Source organism: Mus caroli, chromosome 19 (genome assembly GCF_900094665.2).
Source record: "Mus caroli chromosome 19, CAROLI_EIJ_v1.1, whole genome shotgun sequence".
Lineage (NCBI taxonomy): Eukaryota > Metazoa > Chordata > Mammalia > Rodentia > Muridae > Mus > Mus caroli.
In genome coordinates this window covers 20,757,205-20,779,322 of record NC_034588.1, presented here as the reverse complement: position 1 = coordinate 20,779,322, position 22,118 = coordinate 20,757,205, and the positions used below count along the sequence as shown (strand labels likewise).

The following is a 22,118-nucleotide window of genomic DNA, read 5'->3' as shown; positions in this document are numbered from 1 at the left end:
TGTTTATTATAAAAGTTGAGGAAACGGGAAGGGGCAATGGCAAGGCAGGAATGTAGGTGCTGGGTTCTTTAGACTGCTTCCTGCTGTCTGAGAGCATCAATATCTTTAGGGACTCAAGAGAGCTGGGATGCTGGCCAAGTCCTGGAAGAGGAGGCTGTTGAATTCACCGTCCAGGCTCTGTGGGACCATCTGGGGCTAGGGATGTACAGGCAGCAGCTGTGAGGCTGGGCCACCTGGGGCTAGCCATTTTGAAGCTGTCCAAGATGCAGATTTGGAGGGAACAACTGGACCTGGCAGGATTCTGGAACACATACATATTAGGGGCAGAACATAAAGTTAAGGAATTTAGGGGGAAATTATTTTCTTAGGTGCACATTTGAGCTTTTAGGTCCATGGTCCTGGTAACTCAGGTAGGGGAGTCCCAAGATTGGGGAAAGGGGGAAGAGGAAAAAGAGGAAAGAAATCCCACTCTCAGGAATAACAGAATAGGCAGGTGGGGAACCAGGCTGATGGTTTCTGTATGTATCTATATGGACTATAGATAAAGACTGTCCATGACCCATGAGAGGTGGGCTCGTTAGTCCTCTGAAGCTTACAGAATTTTAAGCTTACAAAAGAGATCCGTTTTAGATATGTTATTACCATTGTTTGGGAATCTGTACCAAAATCCACAGTACAGCAGAAACAGCAGTAGACTCATGCCTTTGAGTCATAGCAGAAGCTTGGGGACCCCCAAATGATTTTGAGTTAAAAATATGAACTCTTCTCTTCTCTAACCAGATGACTCAGAGTATAGAGATTAGACAGATGTTTTTAGCACAATAAAGACTCACTTTTAAGACTCCACTTAGAAGACAACCAAAGGAAATTTAAAATCTTGAGCTTGTGACCATGATAACAGTAGCCAGTGCTCACGGAAGCTAAATTAATAGCTTATCAGAATTCCACTGGCTAATGTTAAAACTCTAAACTTTTGAAGTCTTAATGCCACAGACCTGGAAGAGATCTGAAACATTTTTTCATATCTCATATTTTAATTCACTTTCTTATTATACCTTTACGAATTGCATTTCCACTTTAAAACACCTTCTTAGACCTTTACAACTTAAGCTGTTGTATCCTCAGACCTTTCATAAACTTCACATCATGTTTCTATCCAGTCATTTACCCTGAGACACAGGCGGTTGATTACTGGGAGCAGTCATTGTAAAGAGCGTTTTTTTTTTTTTTTTGTTAAAGTAAAAAATACGTTGAAATCTTTTGTGAGTTTATCTCATTTCTGAGTTTTCTAACAAGGCAAACTGTGTCTAGACTTAGTATCGATAGAAAATTGAGCCGGTGGCCTTGTTTTTACCTATTAAGAGGACTGAGAAGGCAGAATAACTGAGAAACCAGCTGAAGCCTTGTGGGGAGGAGCTGGACGCTTGCTACTGTTAAAGCTACAATAAGTCAATATCATCAGAGAGCTGAGAAGGATAAAGTAGAGCTGGAAGTATAGTCCAAATATCCTGCATATCTATTAAAACAGAGACCGGTTACCTAAATGGGTACCTTAGGCTTTGGTGGTCTCCATAGTTTTGATGGGGCAGTAGTCCTAGGTCTTTAGCCATCACATAGTGCAGCATTTAACCTTCAGTTGCTACACAGAGCATAGCGCCTTTGACAGTCAGACCCAGGTCTGGGATCTTTCTCCTCTAGAAGAACTTGGGAAAACTGATCTTTCTTTGACTAGGCTGAGTAGGTCAATCAACCCAAAAGTGTCCACAGTTTGAGCAGAGCCCGGCCATCAGGTGAGGCACAGGGCAGTTTTTCTCACTGGTCAGTGTTACCTCGAGGCATTGTTGTACCCTGTTTATCTTCTTTGGAGACCTTAAGGGTTTCGGCTAGGAGGGGGCCGCTCTGTCTACTACAAGAAGCTTGAATATTTTAAATGTCATATGCAGCAGATCTCAGAAGAGCCAGAGGACAATCTATTTAATATTCCTTATTTTAGGTTTAACTTTGAAAATAGGAGGCTAAATACAGCTTATTTCTGTATACATTACTACGTATCATGACTACAAGTATAGTTCTGGACACACTAAAGAATTTGATCATTTATAAGGCAGCTGTTAACTTGTAATTCTCAATTATCCTTAACAATTTATAATAGGTTAGTAGCTTTTATGAAACAAGGATTTTGCATTCCATCCGTGTTAGGTTTGGCTTTAAAAAACGATAACATTTTTTGAATTGAAGCTATTCTAGTATCAAAATAAAACTTTAAATCATAGATAAATTCCACAGAGAGACTGGCAACTTTATTGTTCCTTTCATAGTGTACCATTATAGAATATTGCTGGGTTTTTTTTTTTTTTTGGCTTGGATTAGTTTATCCAGATGACTAAAGCTTAAAGTAAGCAAAGGCAAAGATACATATTACTGTGAACCAGAGCAAACCTCAGAAATTTATAAATCTTGATTATTAAACATGCATTATTTATCAAGCATAAGCGGATACTTATCTAGATTTTTCTAACAACTTGATGTTAAATAGTTAGCAAAGACATAAGTAGTTAGGCGTACATCCTAAATCAGTTTTTGATAATCTGAGGAGACCTTTATAACATTAAATTTGTATTATCATATAAAGTATATTGTAAACTAGAGTTGAATCACATATCAAGTGTGCTATAGCAAACATAACCTTAAATTTTTATCATAAAACAAAAGTCCGTATGTTTTTGAATTTTATTGCTGTGAACAGATGCCATGACCAAGGAAATTCTTATAGAGGACAGCATTTAGTTGGGGCTGGCTTGCAGTTTCAGAGATCCGGTCCATTATCATCATAGCAAGAAGCATGACAGTGTACAGGCAGACGTGGTGCTGGAGGAGCCGAGAGGTCTAAATCTTGAACCAAAGGCAGCCAGGAAGAGACTGGTATTCCACAGTGGATGAAGCTTGTCAATAGAAGGAATAACCCTATTAAAAATGGGGTACAGAGCTAAACAAAGAATTCTCAACCAAGGAATAGCGAATAGCAGAGAAGCACCTAAAGAAATGTTCAGCATCCTTAGTCATCAGGGAAATGTAAATCAAAACGACCCTGAGATTCTACCTCACATCATTCAGAATGGCTAAGACCCAAAACTCAGGTGACAGCAGATGCTGGTGAGGATATGGAGAAAGAGGAACACCCCTTCATTGTTGGTGGGATTGTAAGCTGGTACAACCACTCTGAAAATCAATCTGGTGATTCATCAGAAAATTGGACATAGTACCACCTGAGGATCCAACTATACCACTCCTGGGCATATACCCAGAAGATGCTCCTCTTTCACTGCCCTGGCATTCTCCTACAATGGGGCATCATGCCTTCACAGGTGTAAGGGCCTCTCCTCCCATTACCAGGTGTGGGTGGGTAGGTGAGTGGGGGAGCACTCTCATAGAAGCAGAGGGGAGAGGAAATCTGGAAGAGGGATAACATTTGAAGTGTAAATAAATAAAATAAACAATAATTAAAAAAAAAAAAGGAGACCTCACAGGAGGAGACAAAAAGCCCAACAACACAGTGACTTTTCTCCAATAAGGCCACACCTATTCCAACATGGCCACACCTCCTAATAGTGTCACTTCCAATGGATCAAACATATTCAAACCACCACACCAAACAAACCCAAAATATTTGAGACTTGCTGCATCCTTAGTCTTAAAAGGAGATACCATGGTAAAACAGAGAGCTCATTAGGACTAAGCAGCTTTATAATTGTTACTTTATGGCATGTGGATCACCTTAAGATGGTAAAGTCACATGGTTTTTACTCTTTAACCTTAATAGATATGATTGCTAGCCATGTGGCTGCTTATATATGATTAGATAATTGGCTAAGATGGAGGGGAGCCATGTGAGTACTATTTTAAAGGATATATATATATATATATATATATATATATATATATATCACATACATGCACCAAAAGTTGAATCCAAGTTACATAGAGTTGAATACTAAGTACATACACATACAAACAGAATTGAATCATATATTTATGATTCAAGTATTTATAAGCCTTTGGTTATAAGTTTAAAACCAAATTTTGTCACAGAATTTTTTAAACCATACCCAATAAATTTATAAATCCTGAGATAAGTTTATAGCATAATCTTAAGATTTTTGTTTGTATTTTTGAAAGCAGAGTGGAAAGAAATCACAGATAAAAAGACTTTTAAGAGTGGGAACTAGAATGTTATCGTTAAAAGACTTTTGGAAGTGTGGAGCATAGCAAGTTTACATATAGGATACTTGGGGATCATTGGTCTCTGTTGTAGCAGTTGTTATGACTAGTGAAAATTTAGAAATCAAATCCACAAACTTTTTGGCCATTAATCTGTATTGAGGCCAAGCTGTTGTAATAAAATCTGAGTGTGTGGTGGCAGAGAGAGAATCCGAAATAAAACACTGGACACTATGCAGGTGTCTTCCTATAAGCTCCAAGAGGGAGCTGAGGGCTGAATTTGTGGGACTGCAACCTAAAACCCAAGATAAAGAGTGAGCTAAGGGCTGAATCTGTGGGATTGCTGGCTAAAGCCAGAGATAACCAGAAGAATGCAGGGGGTTGGGGGAAGGGAACCAGTAAGTGTCTTTAGTAGAAAGACCCATGGAGGGTGGGGTAGAAAGCTAGAACCTAGAAAATTGTCCATGTGGCAGGAGCCACAGTGGCACAGAAGCTGGCTCTAGGAGACAGAAATGGTTGGGGTAGTCTGTTTACACTTCATGAAGATTGGCTTTGTAGATTCAGTTGTTGACTGCCAAGCCCAAAGAGAGCTGAGTACTGGTTGCATCTTGGTACTGTAATTTTTATGGCCCATCACCGGCTTCATATTTTGTAAGCATCCATCCTTCCTTATTGGGTGATTGGCTTTAATAAAGATCTGATGGCCAATAGCTGAGCAGGAAGTGGAAAGTGGAACTTCTGTGCCGAGAGAGGGAGGAGAAGGAGATGCAGTGAGTTCACCAGCAGGACACAGAGAGAAACAGATGTCCCAGGGCTGAGAGAGAGGTAAAGAATGAGCCACATGGTAGGATGTGGGCTCCACCAGTCAGGATAACTTAGATGAGTTAGCTGAGGACCTGCCCAACTATATGCCTAAACTTTAGTAAATATTAAGAAGTCACTGTGTCATTATTTAACTGCTGGAGATTACGAGGAAGTCTCAATCTAACTGGTACCTCACATTAGGCATCAAATAAAGTGGGGCTTTCACAGACCTGACAGCTATATATAATGACAGAACATCTTTTTAATATTTTAATGCTTAGGCATTTTACCTAGGGCAGTCTCTGTCACCCATCTAAAGTTAACCCAGGAACAACAATATGAACTAAACAGTACTCATGTCTCTAGCTGCATATGTATCAGAGGATGGCCTGGTCGGCCATCAGTGGAAAGAGAGGCCCATTGGTCATGCAGACTTTATATGCCTCAGTGCAGGGGAACGCCAGGGCCAGGAAGTGGGAGTGGATGGGTGGGGGAGTGGGGGGGAGGGTGTGGGGGACTTTTGGGATAGCACTGGAGGTGTGAATGAANAAAGTACCTAATAAAAAAAAATCAAAAAAAAAAAAAAGTTAACCCAACTAACTTGCCTATGATCCACCACATGGCTACTTCTGTACCCCTGTGCTCCGCTGTAGGTCTGTCTGTCCCTCCCTGTCTGCTGGGGAACCTCCTGCATCTGATTTCTTCTCCCAGAGACCCTTGCTTTGCTGGCAGTTCTGCTCTATACTTCCTGCTTAGCTATTGTCTGTAAGATCTTTATTAAACAAAGGATGCATGCTTATAAAATATGAGGCCAGAGATGGGCCTTAGGAATAACAATTCCAAGATCCAGCTAGAGAGAGGAGAGAGAGAGAGCAGTCTGTGTTGGTGGGATCTTTTAAAGTCGATGACAGTGTCACCTGTCTCTCATGATGTAGCTGCTGGTGCTGAGTGGCTGAAGACAGGCTGGGGCTAATACAACCTGCAAGGACTCACTTTCTCCAGCAAGAATTCACGTCCTAAAATGTTCTTTATCTCTCCAAAACAGCTGGGGATCAAGTGTTAAAACACTTGGAGGATTTCATATCCAGGCCATGATTCTGGGTAATTCATAAAGAAAGTTCACGGCTCAGAAAGGACTCTAGGCTTCACTATATCATGGCCAAACAGGAGGATCTGATAAGTACAAAGTAGGTCAAGTAGTGCGAGTGATAGTTACACATAAGTCTGCTCTTGTGGTAACTAATAAACTCTCTCAAGAGGGAGAAGTCATCTAGTATTGCCAAAACTAAGGAAAGGCTAGAGTGAATCTTAGTGATCTAACTACCTCTTACCCACCCCCCACACCTCTGCCATGTCCCATCTCTCAGCACCACCACTGAGGAAATTAAATGTATACCTGAGTTTCAGAGGAGACACACCACTGTGTTCAAATCTTACCAGGCTGGACCTTACGAGCTGTAGCTGAACAAACAGATGGTTGGATGAAATTTTGAGTATCCCATGCACAGTTCCTGCCCAGCATCCCTTTGGGTCCCTTCTGCAGGATGTTTGGTCTCAACTTCCTTTATCTAACAACAACAACAACAACAAGCCCTAGGACCACTTAGTCAACCAAAACCCTTCCTTTCCCTGTCTTGTCACACCAAATTTCTCTCTTCCTGTCTCCTTTTAAAATTACCCCCAACCACCTTTTACCCAAGATAGTTTGAATGTTTAATTTCCACTTTCACTTTAAGGAAGAGGCTTTGTTAGTCTTTAGCTTGTGGCTACCAGCCTCCTAGGGTGCTTTTTGGAAACAGGGACCTCACAGGTTACCAATCAATACATTCTGCCTCGTTTGAAAAACAATGTAATTAAAATTCTTGGTAGAGAGAGCTTCTAAAGTGACAAGTTGCCTTTTAAAGCTATTCCCATATCTTATTTTAGAATTTACTGTCAGTAAGTCATCTACATTATTAAATAAGATTCAGTTCGCTGGAGCTACAAAGTAATTACTGTGTTAGTTAACTTGGTGTTTCTGTGACAGTCTTAGCTTTATTGAGTAGGTAAGGTTGTTTTCAGGGAGTAGTTTCAGCATTCCTTGAAAAGAGGAGAGAAATACATCATTCATTGTGACTTTGACACATTTGTAATTGGAATAATCTCACTGAATATAGCAAATTTAAAGTCTTTAAATGCAATGCATGCTCAGTAAGGAACTTTAATTTTTTCTTTTTCCCTGTGAAGGCACCGTAACAGAGAAGCCTTCCCCAAAGATTATGATATAGAGAGTCCCGAGACGGTGAAAAACCTATGTATATCAACATACAAGCGATTTGGAAGTGACAGTCCAGTAAGTAGTTGCTGTTAATTGTTTTGTCTGAAATCTTTCTCATACTGAAAGAGTAAAAGGTCAAATTAGGAGTATTCTTTTACTATCCTTGTTACTCATTTGTGGGATTAACTAGGTAACTTAGTTGCAATGCCCTTACCAAACTTATACAGTCCACCTACTTCTTAAGCTTATTGGGTAAATTAGATACACAATGGAGTGCTTAGCATGCTGCCTGCCTGTATCAGTTAGCTCTCTGTTGCTATAACAAAATACCCAACACATGTTACATATGGAGCAAGAGTTCTGGAGGTTTAAGTCCAAAATGGGGCCACCTGGATGTCATGTCATTAGAGGAATGCATGTCAGGCTGATTAGCCACATTTTGAGTCAGGAATAAGTGGGAAACTGAAACTGGGCCACCCAATTTCTTTTGAGAGCACACCCTCATGGCCTAATGACTCCCTTAAAGGGAGTCTCTTATCTCTTCTTAAGGATCCCTGGTACTTTCCAGTTCTACCTTGGGAGGACTGTGATGTTATGCTGTAGCAGCAGCAGCTTGCCGGATAACTTCTCTGACTTCCAGAATAACCCTGTGAAACAGGCATTCGTCTCCCTTTTATAGAGGCATGCTGAGAGCACTGGGTGTTTCTCATAGTTTTGCCCCCCAAAACTGATACTCTCAGATCACTTTTTGAAATTGGCACAGGCCTCACAGAAGACATAATTATATATTTGAAATTATTCCAGAACATTCTCTATTTTCTAGGGTAGCAAGAACGAATTAACTGAGCACAGCAGTTTGCTTTCCTCTGTCCCTTTTAGTTGCAGTAAGCAGAGGCCAGGCAGGGTGACCTGGGACACGAGATTCAGTGTAAACTCACAGCTGGCTGGATGTAGACTGAGGTAGTTTTCAGGAGCCAATGAGATGACAGATAAGACACTTCCCTCTGCAGTGTTTCATTCCACACACTAGGGTTTCTTGGCATCTCTATTTCCTTGTTCTCATACTTTTCTTATCTGCATCAGCCCAAATCTCATAGGCAATGTGAGATTTCGGTTTTCATGCAAGCTTCTTGCACTTTGTCCTGAAATGTCTCCTTGGCAGTAGGTGGAGCTTGTCTGTCTGATTCTGAGCTCACCTCTGCCACACTCTTCCCCAAGCCTGGCTTTCCTGAGCAGGCGCATGACTAGAATAAGAGGAAGCTGAGCAGGGTGCACACTGATGTCTGGGTTGTGCGACATGAAGTGAAACTGAGGAGTGTGAATCTCGGACATTTCTTTAGCGTCTATAAGTGGTCAAGGCTTATACTTAGCAGGAGAGTTTGCTTTTCCTATGCTTTTGATGATGATCATGGAAACCCTGCCATTTCTCTCCCAGTTTTTCACCTGTTTTAGATCCAAAGGAGATCGACCAAGAAATTATTTCTGATAAAACCACAATTTCACATCTTAGGAAGTTGTAGTTTTTCTGACAATGAAATCACCATTTTTTTTTTCTTTTTACAACAAGCTACAAAGTTGTCAAGAAAGATACTATTCTCATTCTAGACCTACCATTATTAATCCCATCACTCAATGTCCCCAGTGTTCAGGGAGAGGTAGACACCAGTTCAGGGCTTCCTGGTCACCATGTGATAAATCAATTAATCTCGTTTTCTTCCCCCAAAGTTTTGACAGAGGCCTAAAGTCTGGAACACTCTTTAAATTTCTATCTGTCCATCCATCCATCCACCCACCCATCCATCCATCCATCCATCCATATCTGTCTGTCTGCCTGTCTGTTTGTCGATCTATCTATTGAGTTAGTGTTTCATATAGGCCAGGCTGGCCTTAAACTTACAAAGTAACTGAGAATAACCCTTAACTTCTAACCTCTCTTCCCCCACCTCCCAAGTGCTGTCATATACCTAGCTGTGAACACTCTTGATAGTTGTCAGGGAGCACAGAACCAAACAATCTGGGCCGCCTATGCCGAAGCATCTGAAACCTCCAAACCAGGGTAGGACAGCATTGACTGCTATGTTTTTGGAGAGTGCTGCCCAAAGAAAGCAGATTTGTTTACCTGTGATTGCTTCTTCCTTTTCCCTCAGTTTAGAAGGATTTCATGGAAACTATTCAGAGAGACATGTGTCCTGAAGTTTCAAAGATGTAGAGGCCTAGTGTGTGACATGAGCCTGAAAAGCTTAGTGTTAGATGCCATGCCTAATGCGGTAGAAGATAGAAAGGAGAGAGAGAAATATGTGTTCACCTAGATGAGTCATGAGATAAGATCTGCTGCAGTCTTCTGAGGAAGACAGTAGGTCTGGGGCAGAGAGTAAGCAACCCAGCACACATAATACCAAAGGTCAGAACAGGAATTGCTGTAACTAAAGTGCTAGGCCAGAGGACTGGACTCTGTGTGGTGTGGGGAGATCTTTCTAGTAGACCACACTGCCTCCAAAGTCCAACATGGACACATGGTAAATGACAGGAAGAATTTATCTGATGTTGCCGAAGAAACAGAGTCACTCTGAGCCTTCATCAGTGTACAAATGGGAACTTATAGATTATGTAGAAAAATAAAAGGAGGGGTCAAGAAATATACATAGTCAGTCTTGGTGAAACTACGGTCTTGCTGATCATGATCTCAGGTTTGTTCCATGACGTCCTGATGTCACTGGGGAAATCATTATTGAAGGACGGCGACAGTTCACTTCCAGCTATGAAGTGCCTGCTTCTGCCTGGAGGTGGGGACCAGCCTGGTTAGGTGCAGCATTCAGGCAACAGGGTTACTACCTCAGGGATCTGCAATGAACCAGAAAGGAATCAGATCATGAGCGAGGGCAGTAAAATACAGTCAAGACAATGACTGAGTTGCCCCTTCAGGGAAATATGTGATGAACCAGCCTGCTTCCATTTTAAGCTTGAAAGCAGTCTTATGATAAAGACAGTCTAGGTGCATCCCCGCTTATGAGTAAACCTCTGTTTCTCAAGGATTGGGCTATGTTCATCCGGTAACCTTAAGCACAAATTGTTCTGTACTGCCTGTTTGAGGAAAAGACAACCATATCTTTGTTTCCAAAAGTTGTTATGACCAACTTGCAACCCTACCTTTGTGTAAAAGATTATTATAACCGTCTGTTGTTATGACTACCTTGTTATGCTTACATTCTGCTTCTACAACCCTGTTTATTTTCCTGCCCAAACCCCCATTGGGAGATTCCCCCACACCCGAGCTATCCTTATCTCCCCCACATCCAATGCTGATCACTTGAACCTTGCCTTAGGTGGAAGGCAGCCTGTGTACAGGAATAAAAAGGCTTGCTTTAATTAACTGCTTGCTGTAATTAATTTGGCCATTGGTGGTTTGGATCAGTGGCCTTAGCATAAAGAGCATGTTTGAAGTAAAGAACACCAAAGAAGGAACTCCTACTACCTTGCTTGAGCCTTGGAAGGGGTGGATAGGGGATGTGTGTGTGTGTTGAAAGGTGTGAAGCTCTGCCTGCCTCCAGCAAGCTGCAATTCTCAGTAAAAAAGAATACCAGAAAGCAATCTCAGAAATATTCTAGGAGAGGAGTTGATTTTGATTGTCAGCCAAACCCATGCTCTCTGGCTCACGTGAAGGGAGTAAGGGCCACTTAATATTATTTCCACCTGACCTCTCCCCCTCAGCCCAACCTGGCAGGCATCCAAGAGGAGAACATGGGGTCAGCAAAGGGAAGCAGCATCAGTCCAAAGCTCAGTCCTTGCAGCTGACGGCTCCCAGGCCTGCAGCCCCGACCTGAGAAAACAGGCACTTGGTGTAATAGAAGTACCAGTCTCACTGGACTGGAGACTTTCATAAATGGAATTATATCCTCCTGGAAACATAAAGAGCTCAGAAAAGCTACATAAGTGTCCTAATTCTTTGGTCGAGTTAAAGATGTGAATACACTGTCGGGGTAGTTTTGTGATCTCTCCTATCCATGTGTTAGCTCAGTTCAGTATGAAAGTGCCTGGTTTCATCATTGTTTTACCCTCTACATGACTCAAGCAGGTACCATCTGTGACCTGTATTGTACAGAGAAGGAAACTGAGACCATGTGACATCACTTGGTCAAAATAGCTAGATAGTATATACAAGCGGGCACTAAATTCTGAGATCTTAAATACTCTTCCAAGCTGACACTTGGATTTGCCACAGTTTCACAGTGAGTTCAACAGCTTGTAGATCCCTATACAACTATATACTGGCTATTCTGTAGTCTTGCTTGAAATAATATATATGTATATTATATATAGTTATCTAAATATATACTTATATATAACACATGGATATTACATATGTGAATGTAAATGTATAGAATAATATGTATTATTTTAAACAATGCATGTAATGTACATTATATATCACTATATATGTTTGGACTTTGATGTCCTGCATCTTAACTTCAGCTTTTGTTCTCTTCTCTTGTGTCCTGTGTACAAACATGATGGCTAGTTCTTTTGCCATCTGTTTCTACTCCAGAATGCTTTCTTAGCATTTTCCTTTTTTTTTCAAGATTGCTGCTGAGTGGCTGCCTCTTATGTCCAACAATATTTCTGTTTAGCTGGTTAAAGTCTGTATGCCTGAATTCCCTGGCTGCATGGATTACTGTGGGCATCATTTATTTGTAACAAATTGTATGCTGTCTATATTTGGTTAAGGCTCTAAAAGGCTAACAACAAAATAGGAGTTTCACAAACTGAAGTGAACCATGAACCTAGCTGGGCAAAGTTCTCGTATACTATAGCGCTATTAGGCTCCTATGCACATGGGCGGTACAAGAATCTTGGGATCCAGGATGCTCAAAGAAGAGTTTGAGAGTATGGATAAAGCTGTGTTCTAAATAGCACCCGTGAAGCTCCTTGGATGATGGGGAATTATAGGCATAAGACTCTGGTGATCTACCTGAAGAAGCAGTACAGAAGGAAGCCAGCTGTGTATCTGCCATGTGTGGAACAAGGATGTCCTTGAGTTAAGAAGTGACCTTTGCGAATCAATTGTGTGCCATGAAGAAAGAAAAACATGACATGTGATCATTTCAGAGCCTGTTCTCATGTAGAAGGGGAGAAAGACCACCTGGATTTCCAGAGGCTGAAGCAGGCTGTTATTTCATTTAGACTTTTTTTTTTCAAACTTTCACACAGGTATACTTATGCACTGACATAATTTCCATCCCTTCTTTCCTCTCCATCTTCTCCCGTTTCATCTTTACCTCAAATTCATGACCTTTGGAACAGTATTTTAAAACCCAGATAGTCGTCCTTCATCATGAGAACTACCCTTTATTCTTCCCCGGGAGGATCTCGAAGCTACCAGAACATTCTAAGAAGGTCATATTTGAATATTCATAAATATATGTCTGCAATGGGTGATAAAACACAGACATCCCCAGAGGAAGAAGAACCGGATGGCATCCTGCTCTTGTTGAATGTGCCTTTCTCCTGCCTCCCATCTCCTACCCTTCCACCAGCACCCTCTCACTCCCACCCAGACAAGAGGGATCTGGAGAGTAGGGACCAATTCCAAGAGTGCAGAGAGACTGCTGCACCCTCTCTCCCCACTGACGCAGATCAGGCCAAAACAAGCCCCAAGGCAAAGATTCTTCAACTTTAAACATATTACTTACCCAGCGTGACTCTTCTTGGAAAAGAAACAGCCAGAGAAATTACATAATAATATGAGGGTAACCAGACAAGTCTTGAGGCTAGTTTTTTATTTCACCAAGCATAAAAAGGACAAGCCCATGGTTGGAGGAGGAAGCATGATTGTTTTCTCATTGTTCCCAGGAAGAAGTCCTACCTCCTCGGTGACCAGTTACAGATTTGCATGTAAAAGGGCAGCTCAATCTCTACCCTCTGTCCTCATTTTAGGTTTCTTAGCAAATCACCAGACACTTTTCAGACTGTTGCCTATCTCCTTCAACTAGCGTACCCGCTCTAAAAGTGTAGGAACATTGGGCTGTTTGGGTTCCTGTTAGAGCCTGAAATCCTAGAACAGTGTCCAGCACATAGTGGATACTCAATGTGTGTTTGTGGATGGAAGGAAAGGAGGAAGGAAGGAAAGGGGGAAGAAAGGACAGGAGGAAGGAAGGAAAGGAGGAAGGGGGGAAAGGAGGAAGCAAAGGAGGAAGGAAGGACAGGAAGAAGGAAAGAAGGACTAGATTAAGTAACTATGTATCTTGGTATCATCACTATTGTTATTATAATTACTAGCATATGCGTGCACACAAGCATGTGCATACATACTTTTACCTGCTGAGCCATCTCTGACCCCAAGCTGGGAGTCCCTGGAGAAATAAAGACTACTTTTCAAGAAGTGGTTTGGGGCTCCCCTTGAAGTAAAGATCTTGTTTGTATATGGAATTAGGTAAATTTGAAAGAGAGTGTAAGACACTTGGTACCAGAGGTTTAGGGAGGGAGGGTAGGAAGAGAGTAGAAGAGAGTCATAACCAGCACAATGGACCTACAAGGTGGGGTTGGGTGCTGGTGTTCTATTGCACAGCACCAGGGCTGTAGTTCCTAACAATGGGATTTTAAAATAGATAAAAGTGAAGATTTTATATGTCTTTAAAGATAAGATAAACATTTGAGGTAATAGGTATGATAATTATGCAGGTTTGGTCATTGTACAATGCAATGTGTTGAAACATCATAGCCTATACATTCATAATATTTGTATTTATCTAATAAAATATAAAAGACTTTAAAAAGGATAACTGATATGCCTAAATGTGAACTGTGCTGGTGGAAAACACGGCATTAAAAGTTAATGACCCTAAAGAGGAAATAATTATATCATCTTGGAAATTGGAGTACAACTTACTTGATCACTTTGACTTCGTAAATGATAATTTGATGGCACAATCTTAGATGCTGTTTATATTCCTGCCTAAATATCTGAAGGACACAAAAACCCCAAAATCTTACAGATAAAATCACTTGAAGTGCCATTACAAAAAAAAAAAAAAAAAATAGGTATTTGAGGGCAGTGGGCTGCTGAGTCAGGACACCACATCCCATCATGCTGATGGTGGCCTCTGTGCCTTTGACACTGGGACTCCTGTGGATCATCTTTCCTGACATCAGCAGGACTGCATCTGCCTTTCCTTTTCAGGAGCTCTGTATGCATTTTGGCCCATTGAGTGCTCCTTGCCTGATTTCTTCTGCATCTGTGAGTTTTAATTTTTCTACCAAATATCTTCTCTGCAATTTCTAAAAAAACTGGGACAGGAATAAAAGCAGGGCACACACCATTTAGATCACACCACTTTTTTTTTTTCCTGCTCCGTTTCTGCACCAGTCACCACGCCTTAATTTAGCACTGGCATAAACTAGTTTTTCCCTCCATGTATATCAGTTTGTTTAAGCAGGTATAGTGATCCTGTTTGATTAATGGGACTTAAATGGTATGGTCATGGATGGACACACATGAATATTGATTATTGGAACTTAAATGGTGTGGTGGGATGTGCACACATCTGTAGTCTTTTGCATCCACCTTCTGTTTACACTGCTTTGTGGAAGTAATCTTTTCTTTATGCTCAGATAAAATCATGAGTTTTGAGAGGTTGGGGTGACCTGGAAGGAGCTTGCGGGGGGGCAAGGAATGACACAAATATAGAACTCACATATGGAATTCTCAAAAGTTAAAATTAAAAATTTTCAATTCACCATTTCTCTGCCCTCCATTTAGTTCCTTTCACTGAGGCAGTGGCTACCCAAAGGAGGTCATAACTTATCTCTAATATTATTTTTTTCACTTAAACATTTTGTTTAAAATCAGCTTATGAAGCCACAGCTGAAAAGATGGCTCAGTGATTAAGAGCACTTCCTGGACCCAGGTTCAGTTCTAAGTATCCACATGACAGCTCACAGCTACCTGAAACTCCAGTTCCAGAGGATCCAGAGCCCTCTCTGTCCTCCACAGGCACCAGGCACACATGTGCTACACAGGCATGTATGCAGGCAAAACACAAATATTTAAACAAAGAAAAAAGCAAAGTAACAGGGTTATATACGACATCTTCACACACACTTCCTTTTGGTTGATTCAGTCCCTGCCCACCATGCCACCTCCTTTCTCCCTTCTTCCCTTTTGCCTCATTTTCCCCTTCCCACAAAGTCTATTGTCTCCCCCCACCCCTTTCCCTTTCCTTAAAGCACCTTCCTTTTTTCTTTATAATTTCATGGGAGTTTCAAAGGAGTTTCTAGTTTCCTGGCCTTTACATATTTACTCCCACATATATATAAATATTTAACAGTTACAGGCTAGAGTCTGCATACGAGAGAGAGCATATGGCATTTGTCCTTCTGAGCCTGGCTTGCATTGCTTAATACAATGTTTTTTCCATCCAGTTTCTTGCTAGCTTCATTTTCCTTTATGGCCAAATTCTATTCCACTGTATATATGTAAAATAATCCTGTGCAAGTACCATCAATTTTATGGTCAGTTTTGGGCCATAAAAAGCCTATCGGTTGCATTCCAATAATTAGAATATCACATCAAAATGATGAATTTCATCTAAAGCCAAAGCTTTTCTCTTCTATCAATATACACAGCTCCCTCTAGGTCTAGAAAAGACTGCAGGGGGATAAGAAGGTGAGGTAGGAGGTGAGATTGACTGATTTTCTATTTTCCTATCTGCTCCATCCCTCCACCCCCACCCCTGCTGCCCCACACAACTGAACAATAGCTAGAAGGTACTTTTGTGATTATTTCTCTACTATTAATTACCTAACAACTATTTTGTGACAAGAAATGGTTTTGTTATATGTCAGAATGATCAGAGGGGGAAAAAGATTTCCTAGAATTTATTTCTTCTAAGGACAAAAAAACCCAACAACAACAAAAAAAATCTTTTAAAAACTTGCTTGAACAGGTAACGGGGGAAATGAACTTATTTTTTTCTGATGTGTTCTATGAGTCATATTTGTTCAAAACAAGGGTGGTTTTTGTTTTGTTTTGTTTTGTTTTGTTTTTAACAGATCTTGCCTGAGTTTATTTGTAAGAACAGCATAGGACACTGGTCATCAGCAAATAGTGTGTGGGGAGGTGTGTCACAGCAGTCCGTCTGTCTTCACACTGGCAGGAGCCTTTTCTATGAGGCCTTCACAGGGACCTCGGCACCTTTGGTGGCCTGAGCTGGAGCTGAAGCCTGGGCCTTAGCTGGAGCTTTGGCCCCTGCCTTGGTTTGAACCTTAGGCTTCGGTTGGCAGAGCCTCTGACCCTTGGCCATGTAGCTTCGAATCTGCTTCCCAAGCTTAGGGTGAGCAATGATAGCCAGCCCCTTGAGTTTGGGGCCTTTTGGCATCTTGGGCTTGATGGCCTGAGGCTTCACCAGGGCCTTGATGGCCTCTGCACGCGCACTCACTGCCTTTGCATTGTTGGCCTGCATCTTCTTCAGGCCTTTCTTGTTGTGCTTCTTGGCCAAGCGCATGTTCCTCAGGAACTTGGGGTCAACCCCCTTAAGAGATTCGTATCTTTGTGACCAGGGTTTCTTGATGCCGTTTCTGTGCCATTTGCGGGACTGGTTGTGTGTGGTGTGGTTCTTGGACTTGGCCATGTCTGCTCGGTAACCCGCGGCTCCTGCAGCGCCTGGGACTGGAAGAGAAAGAGCAACAAGGGTGCTTTTACTCGTGGGAACCTCTCTGAAGTTCTTTCCATTCTGAGTTAGCCTAGATGTGGAGATGGGCTAAAGTCTCCAAGGACAGTACAACTCTTCAGAAACAAGAACGGCCTTTCTGGTGATTTTTAACATTTTTTTTTTAACAGATGGAGCAGGTTGTATTTTTTTTCATTTTTAACTTCTTATTTTTAATTAAAAATATTTCATTCAATGTATTTTGATCATGTGTCACCTTCCCTAACTCCTGCCATCTCCTCCCACCCCCTCCCCATCCAATTTCACGTGTCTGCTCTCTCCTCTCTCGAAAACAAACAAGCAAATGAATAGAAACCACAAGGAACAAAAGGAAAATAATAAAAACCGAAAATGAAGCAAAGAAACCCTACCAATAACAACAACAACAACATCAATACACACAGGCAATAGACCAATAAGTCAAAAGAACACCAAAACACAGAAAAATGAAAAAGTTCCTAAGAATACCACTGTCTTTATTTTGATGTGGTTCACTACTCTGGGGTGAGAGAGTTGCTCTGAAGTGTGGTTAATATACCCAGTGAGACTCCACTGGAGAAGACCAGTTTTCCCTTTGCCAGCAGGAATCAGTTACAGATAGTTTTTTGTTGCGCCCACCTCGTCCGGCAAGGAAAATGCAACACGGTCGGATTCTTCTCAACAGCTTTATTGCAGGAACACCTCGATGCTACGGGAACCCCGGGAACCCAGGGAGGACTGCTTATATACACCCCAGCACGGGGGAGGGCTATGTGTCCTCCTGGGATTGGTCAGTCTGCCAGCACCTTAATTTGCATGCACCTGCTCGGGAGGGGTTGGTGCCAGATTCGGGCTAGCACCTGTGCAGTGGTGTTGCGACAGTGTACCAGAGACTGGCGCCATCTTTTAGGCATCGGCTGCCTACAGTTTTTTGATTAGTGGTAGGACCCTCTGTTCACTTCACCTTCTTAGCAATGGGAAGCTGTGTGGCTTGAACCTGTTCAGGTATTGAGCATGCTACCATAGTCTGAGTTTATAAATATGTATATCATATTGTGGATGAGAGGAGGGGTTTGGTGAAGAAATTTTATTTATGTCTGAGTGCTCCAAAGTCTCTCACATCTGCACACTCTCCAGTTGTGGGTCTTTTTGTTAGTTCTAATTGATTGCAAAAAGTTTCTCTGGTGTGGGTTGAGAAAGGCACTATATCAGTAGGAGTCCTTTTATTGCTATATTCCTTTAGCAGGATAATAGTAGAAGATTTTCCTTTAGGGCCATGACCTATCTAATCTCAGGTTTTGGTTCCTTTGGAAATAGAGGTTTGATCTCATGGAGTGGGCCCTAAATTCATCAAGAGAGGTTGGTTACTACCATGACATCTGTTCCTCTCTTTCACCAGCATGTCTTTCCAGTGAGTCAGTTGTAGGTTTTGGGTTTGTAGCTGGGTTCGTGATTACCTTTTCCCTCTAATAGTGTGCAGAGTAACTAGTACCAGGAATACTATTCAGTAGGGGTACAGCTTCTAGCTAAACACCAGCTTGATGTCTCTGTGTTCAATGACATCAATGTTGCCTTCAGCAACAGGACCTTATTATCAAGTTGTGGAGAGCAACCAATAGCCTTGGCAATAGCCTGTGAAGTTTGGAGCTTCCACGGAGACTCTTAACCTATTCCTAGAACAGGAAGTTTTACCTGGTGGCATAAGATGTCTAGTTGGTACATTGTACTCCCTGTTATTTGGTGACTCCATTTACAGTCCTTTCATATATATATATATATATATGGTTTATGAAGCACCCACAATAGTAGATTTCCATATGATCTTTATTGTTAGTTGTCCCATGCTATACTCCTTACTTTACTCTTCTCTCCTAACTCCTCTCCTTATTTAATTCTGCTTTTCTAGTGTCACCGTTACTAGCTCACCGCATCATATTCTAACTCTCCTTCCTTGAGAGATCCTCTCCTCCCACTTGGTCCCTTTCTCAGTCCCTGACTTCAGTGGTTATTAGGATTGTAGCACACACATCAAAGGCTTATAAATCAACATCCACATATAAGAGAAAAACAACAGTAACTCTCTTTTGGAGTCTGGGTTACCTCATTTAAGATGATTGTTTTTAGCTCTACCCATTCACCTGAAAATTTAATAATTTTACTTTTCTTTTTTTTCTTAATAGCTGAATAATATTCCATTTGCATACATGTACTGCATTTTTCATGATCCAATTTCTGGTTATTATGAAAGAGAATGTTCTTATGAGTCTCTGGATTTCCTTGGTCTCTGTTGTAATATTCACTTTTCATTTCTAATTATATTAATTTGGATATTATCTCTTTGTCTTTTGGATAATTTTGCTAATTATCAATCTTATTGAGTTTCTCAGAGAACCAACTCTTGCCGGGTGGTGGTGGTGCACTCCTTTAATCCCAGCACTTGGGAGGCAGAGGCAGGCGAATTTCTGAGTTCGAGGCCAACCTGGTCTACAGAGTGAGTTCCAGGACAGCCAGGGCTACACAGAGAAACCCTGTCTCAGAAAAAACAAACAAACAAACCAAACAAAACAACAACAACAACAAAGAAAGAACCAACTCTTAATTTTATTGATTTTTGATTGTTTGGTTGTTGTTTTTTGCTTATTTGTTTCTATTTCATTGATTTCAGCCCAGAGTTTGATTATTTTTTCCCAACTACTATTTTTAGATATTATTTCTTCTTGTTATTGTAGAGCTTTCAAATGTGTCATTAAGTGGCTAGTATAAGATTTCTCCAGTTTTTATGTAGACTTTAGTGTTGTGAATTCACCTCTTAGAGCTGCCTTCATCATGTTCTACAGGGTTGGGTATGTTGGGTTTTATTTTCATTCAGTTCAAAAAATTTATTTTTTTCTTGATTTCTCTCTTCCCCCAATTTTCATTCAGTGATGAGTTGTTTAGATTCTAGGAGTTTGTGTACTTTCTGCTGTTTCTTTTGTTGTTGTTATCCAGCTTTAATTCACAGTACTCTGAGAGGATTCAAGAGTTTATTTCAATTTTCTTATATGTTGACACTTTGTGTCTAGGTATGTGTTCAATTTTGGAGAAAGCTTCATGAGTTACTGAAAAGAAACTATATCCTTGGAATATAGTGGTATATTGAAGTCACCCACATCATATGTGAATAGAAATATCCTATTTTAGCTATAGAAATGTCTCTTTTATGAACTTGGTTGTTTTTATGTTATAAACATAAAAATTTGGAATTATAATATTCCTTGGTGAATTCTTTAAGTGAGTATGTAGTGTCCTTCCCTGTCTCCCCTGATTAGTTTTGGGTTGAGGTCTATTTTGCTAGATACAGGATAGTGGCATCTGCTTTCTTGGGTCCATTTGCTTGGAATACCTTTTTCCATATTTTTTTTATTAAAATGATGTATACCCTTGATAGTGAAGTGTCTTTCTTTGATAAGCAAAAAATGGGTCCTATTTTTTTTGTTTGTTTGGTTGGTTTTTTTTTTTGTTTTTTTTTTTTTTTATTCGAGACAGGGTTTCTCTGTGTAGTCCTGGCTGTCCTGGAACTCACTCTGTAGACCAGGCTGGCCTCGAACTCAGAAATCCGCCTGCCTCTGCCTCCCGAGTGCTGGGATTAAAGGCGTGCGCCACCACGCCCGGCTGGGTCCTAATTTTTTTAACACAATCTGTCAATATATGCCTTTTTATTGGGAGAATTGAGGCCATTAATATTGAGTTATCAATGATCTGTAGTTATTGATTCCTGTTGTTTTGTTTTTATGGTATGGGATTCCCTCTTCTTTTTTGATTTATTATTCTGGTATTATTTATTCCTTGTGTCCTCTTGGGCATAGTTAACTTTTTCAGACTAAAGTTTTTCTTTTAGTGCTTTCTGTAGAGACAGATTTGTAGCTTGATCCTGCTTAAATTTGTTTTTCATTCTTCATCTATTGTGATTGATACTTTTGCTGGATAGTAGTCTGAGCTGGCATCTGCAGTTTCTTGAGTTTTTAAAGCATTTATCCAGGCCCTTCTGGCATTTAGAATTTCTACTGAAGAGTCAGGTGTTATTCTAATGTGTTGACTTTATACATAATGTGGTCTTTTTCACTTTCTTTGTTTTGAACATTCAGAGTTTTGGCTATTATGTGTTGTAGGGAATATTTTTTTTCTAATCCTATCTACTTGGTATTTACTCAGCTTCTTGTATCTTAATAGGCATTTCTTCCTTTAGATTGGAGAAATTTTCTTCTAAGACTTTTCAAAACTATTTTTTTTGTACCTTTGACCTGTGTTTTTTTTCTTTCCTCTATTCCCATTGTTCATACTTTTGGTCTTTTTCTAGTGTGGTAGTTTGAATAGGTTTGGCCCCCATATACTCATGTGTGTGAATGCTTGGCCTATAGGGAGTGGCACTATTAGGAAGTATGGCTTTGTTGGAGTATGTATGGCCTCATTAGAAGAAGTATGCTACTGTGTGATGGTCTTTAAGGTCTCATATATGCTCAAGATCTGTCCAGTGTAAAACACAGTATCCTTCTTCTGCATTCAGATCAAGATTTAAAAACTCTCTGTTCCTCCAGCACTATGTCTGTATGAACACTGCCATGCTTACTGCCTTGACAATAATGGATTAAACCTCTGCAACTGTAATCCAGCCCTAATTAAATCTTTTCTTTATAAGAGTTGTCATGGTCTTGTTGTTTCTTCACAGATGTGGAACTCCTAACCAATATAGAAGTTGGTGCCAGGAGTAGGGTATTTCTGTGATAGTCCTGAACATGCTTTTGTTTGGAGGATTGTGGATTTGGGGACTTTGCATATAAAAAACACTGGAGCCAGGTAGTGGTGGCTCATGCCTTTAATCCTAGAACTTATGAGCCAAAGATAGGCACATATCTGAGTTTGGGGCCAAGTTGTTCTACAAAGTGGATGTCAGGACAAGGGCTTCACAGAGAAACCCTGTCTTGAAAAACCAGAAGAAGAAGAAGAAGAAGAAGAAGAAGAAGAAGAAGAAGAAGAAGAAGAAGAAGAAAGGAGGAAGGAGGAAGGAGGAAGGAGGAAGGAGGAAGGAGGAAGAAGGAAGAAGAAGGAAGAAGAAGGAAGAAGGAAGAAGAAGGAAGAAGAAGGAAGAAGGAAGGAGGAGGAGGAAGAGGAGAAGAGGAGGA

General features: G+C 40.8%; 1 protein-coding gene and 1 pseudogene across 3 annotated transcripts in view; one reads left to right on the top strand and one right to left on the bottom strand.

Annotated features, from left to right (window-relative positions):
* The window catches only part of C19H9orf135 (chromosome 19 C9orf135 homolog), a 97,696-nt gene that overhangs the window by 31,484 nt on the left and 44,094 nt on the right, over nucleotides 1-22,118 (top strand). For both annotated transcript variants that reach the window (XM_029472704.1, XM_021152161.1), the window contains exon 2: nucleotides 7,249-7,354. In XM_029472704.1, the coding sequence (XP_029328564.1) occupies nucleotides 7,249-7,354 (106 nt within the window). The remainder of the gene's footprint in view (nucleotides 1-7,248; nucleotides 7,355-22,118) is intronic.
* On the bottom strand, nucleotides 16,308-16,920 carry LOC110285769 (annotated as a pseudogene). The gene has a single exon (XR_002377082.2). The product of XR_002377082.2 is annotated as a 60S ribosomal protein L29 pseudogene (transcript).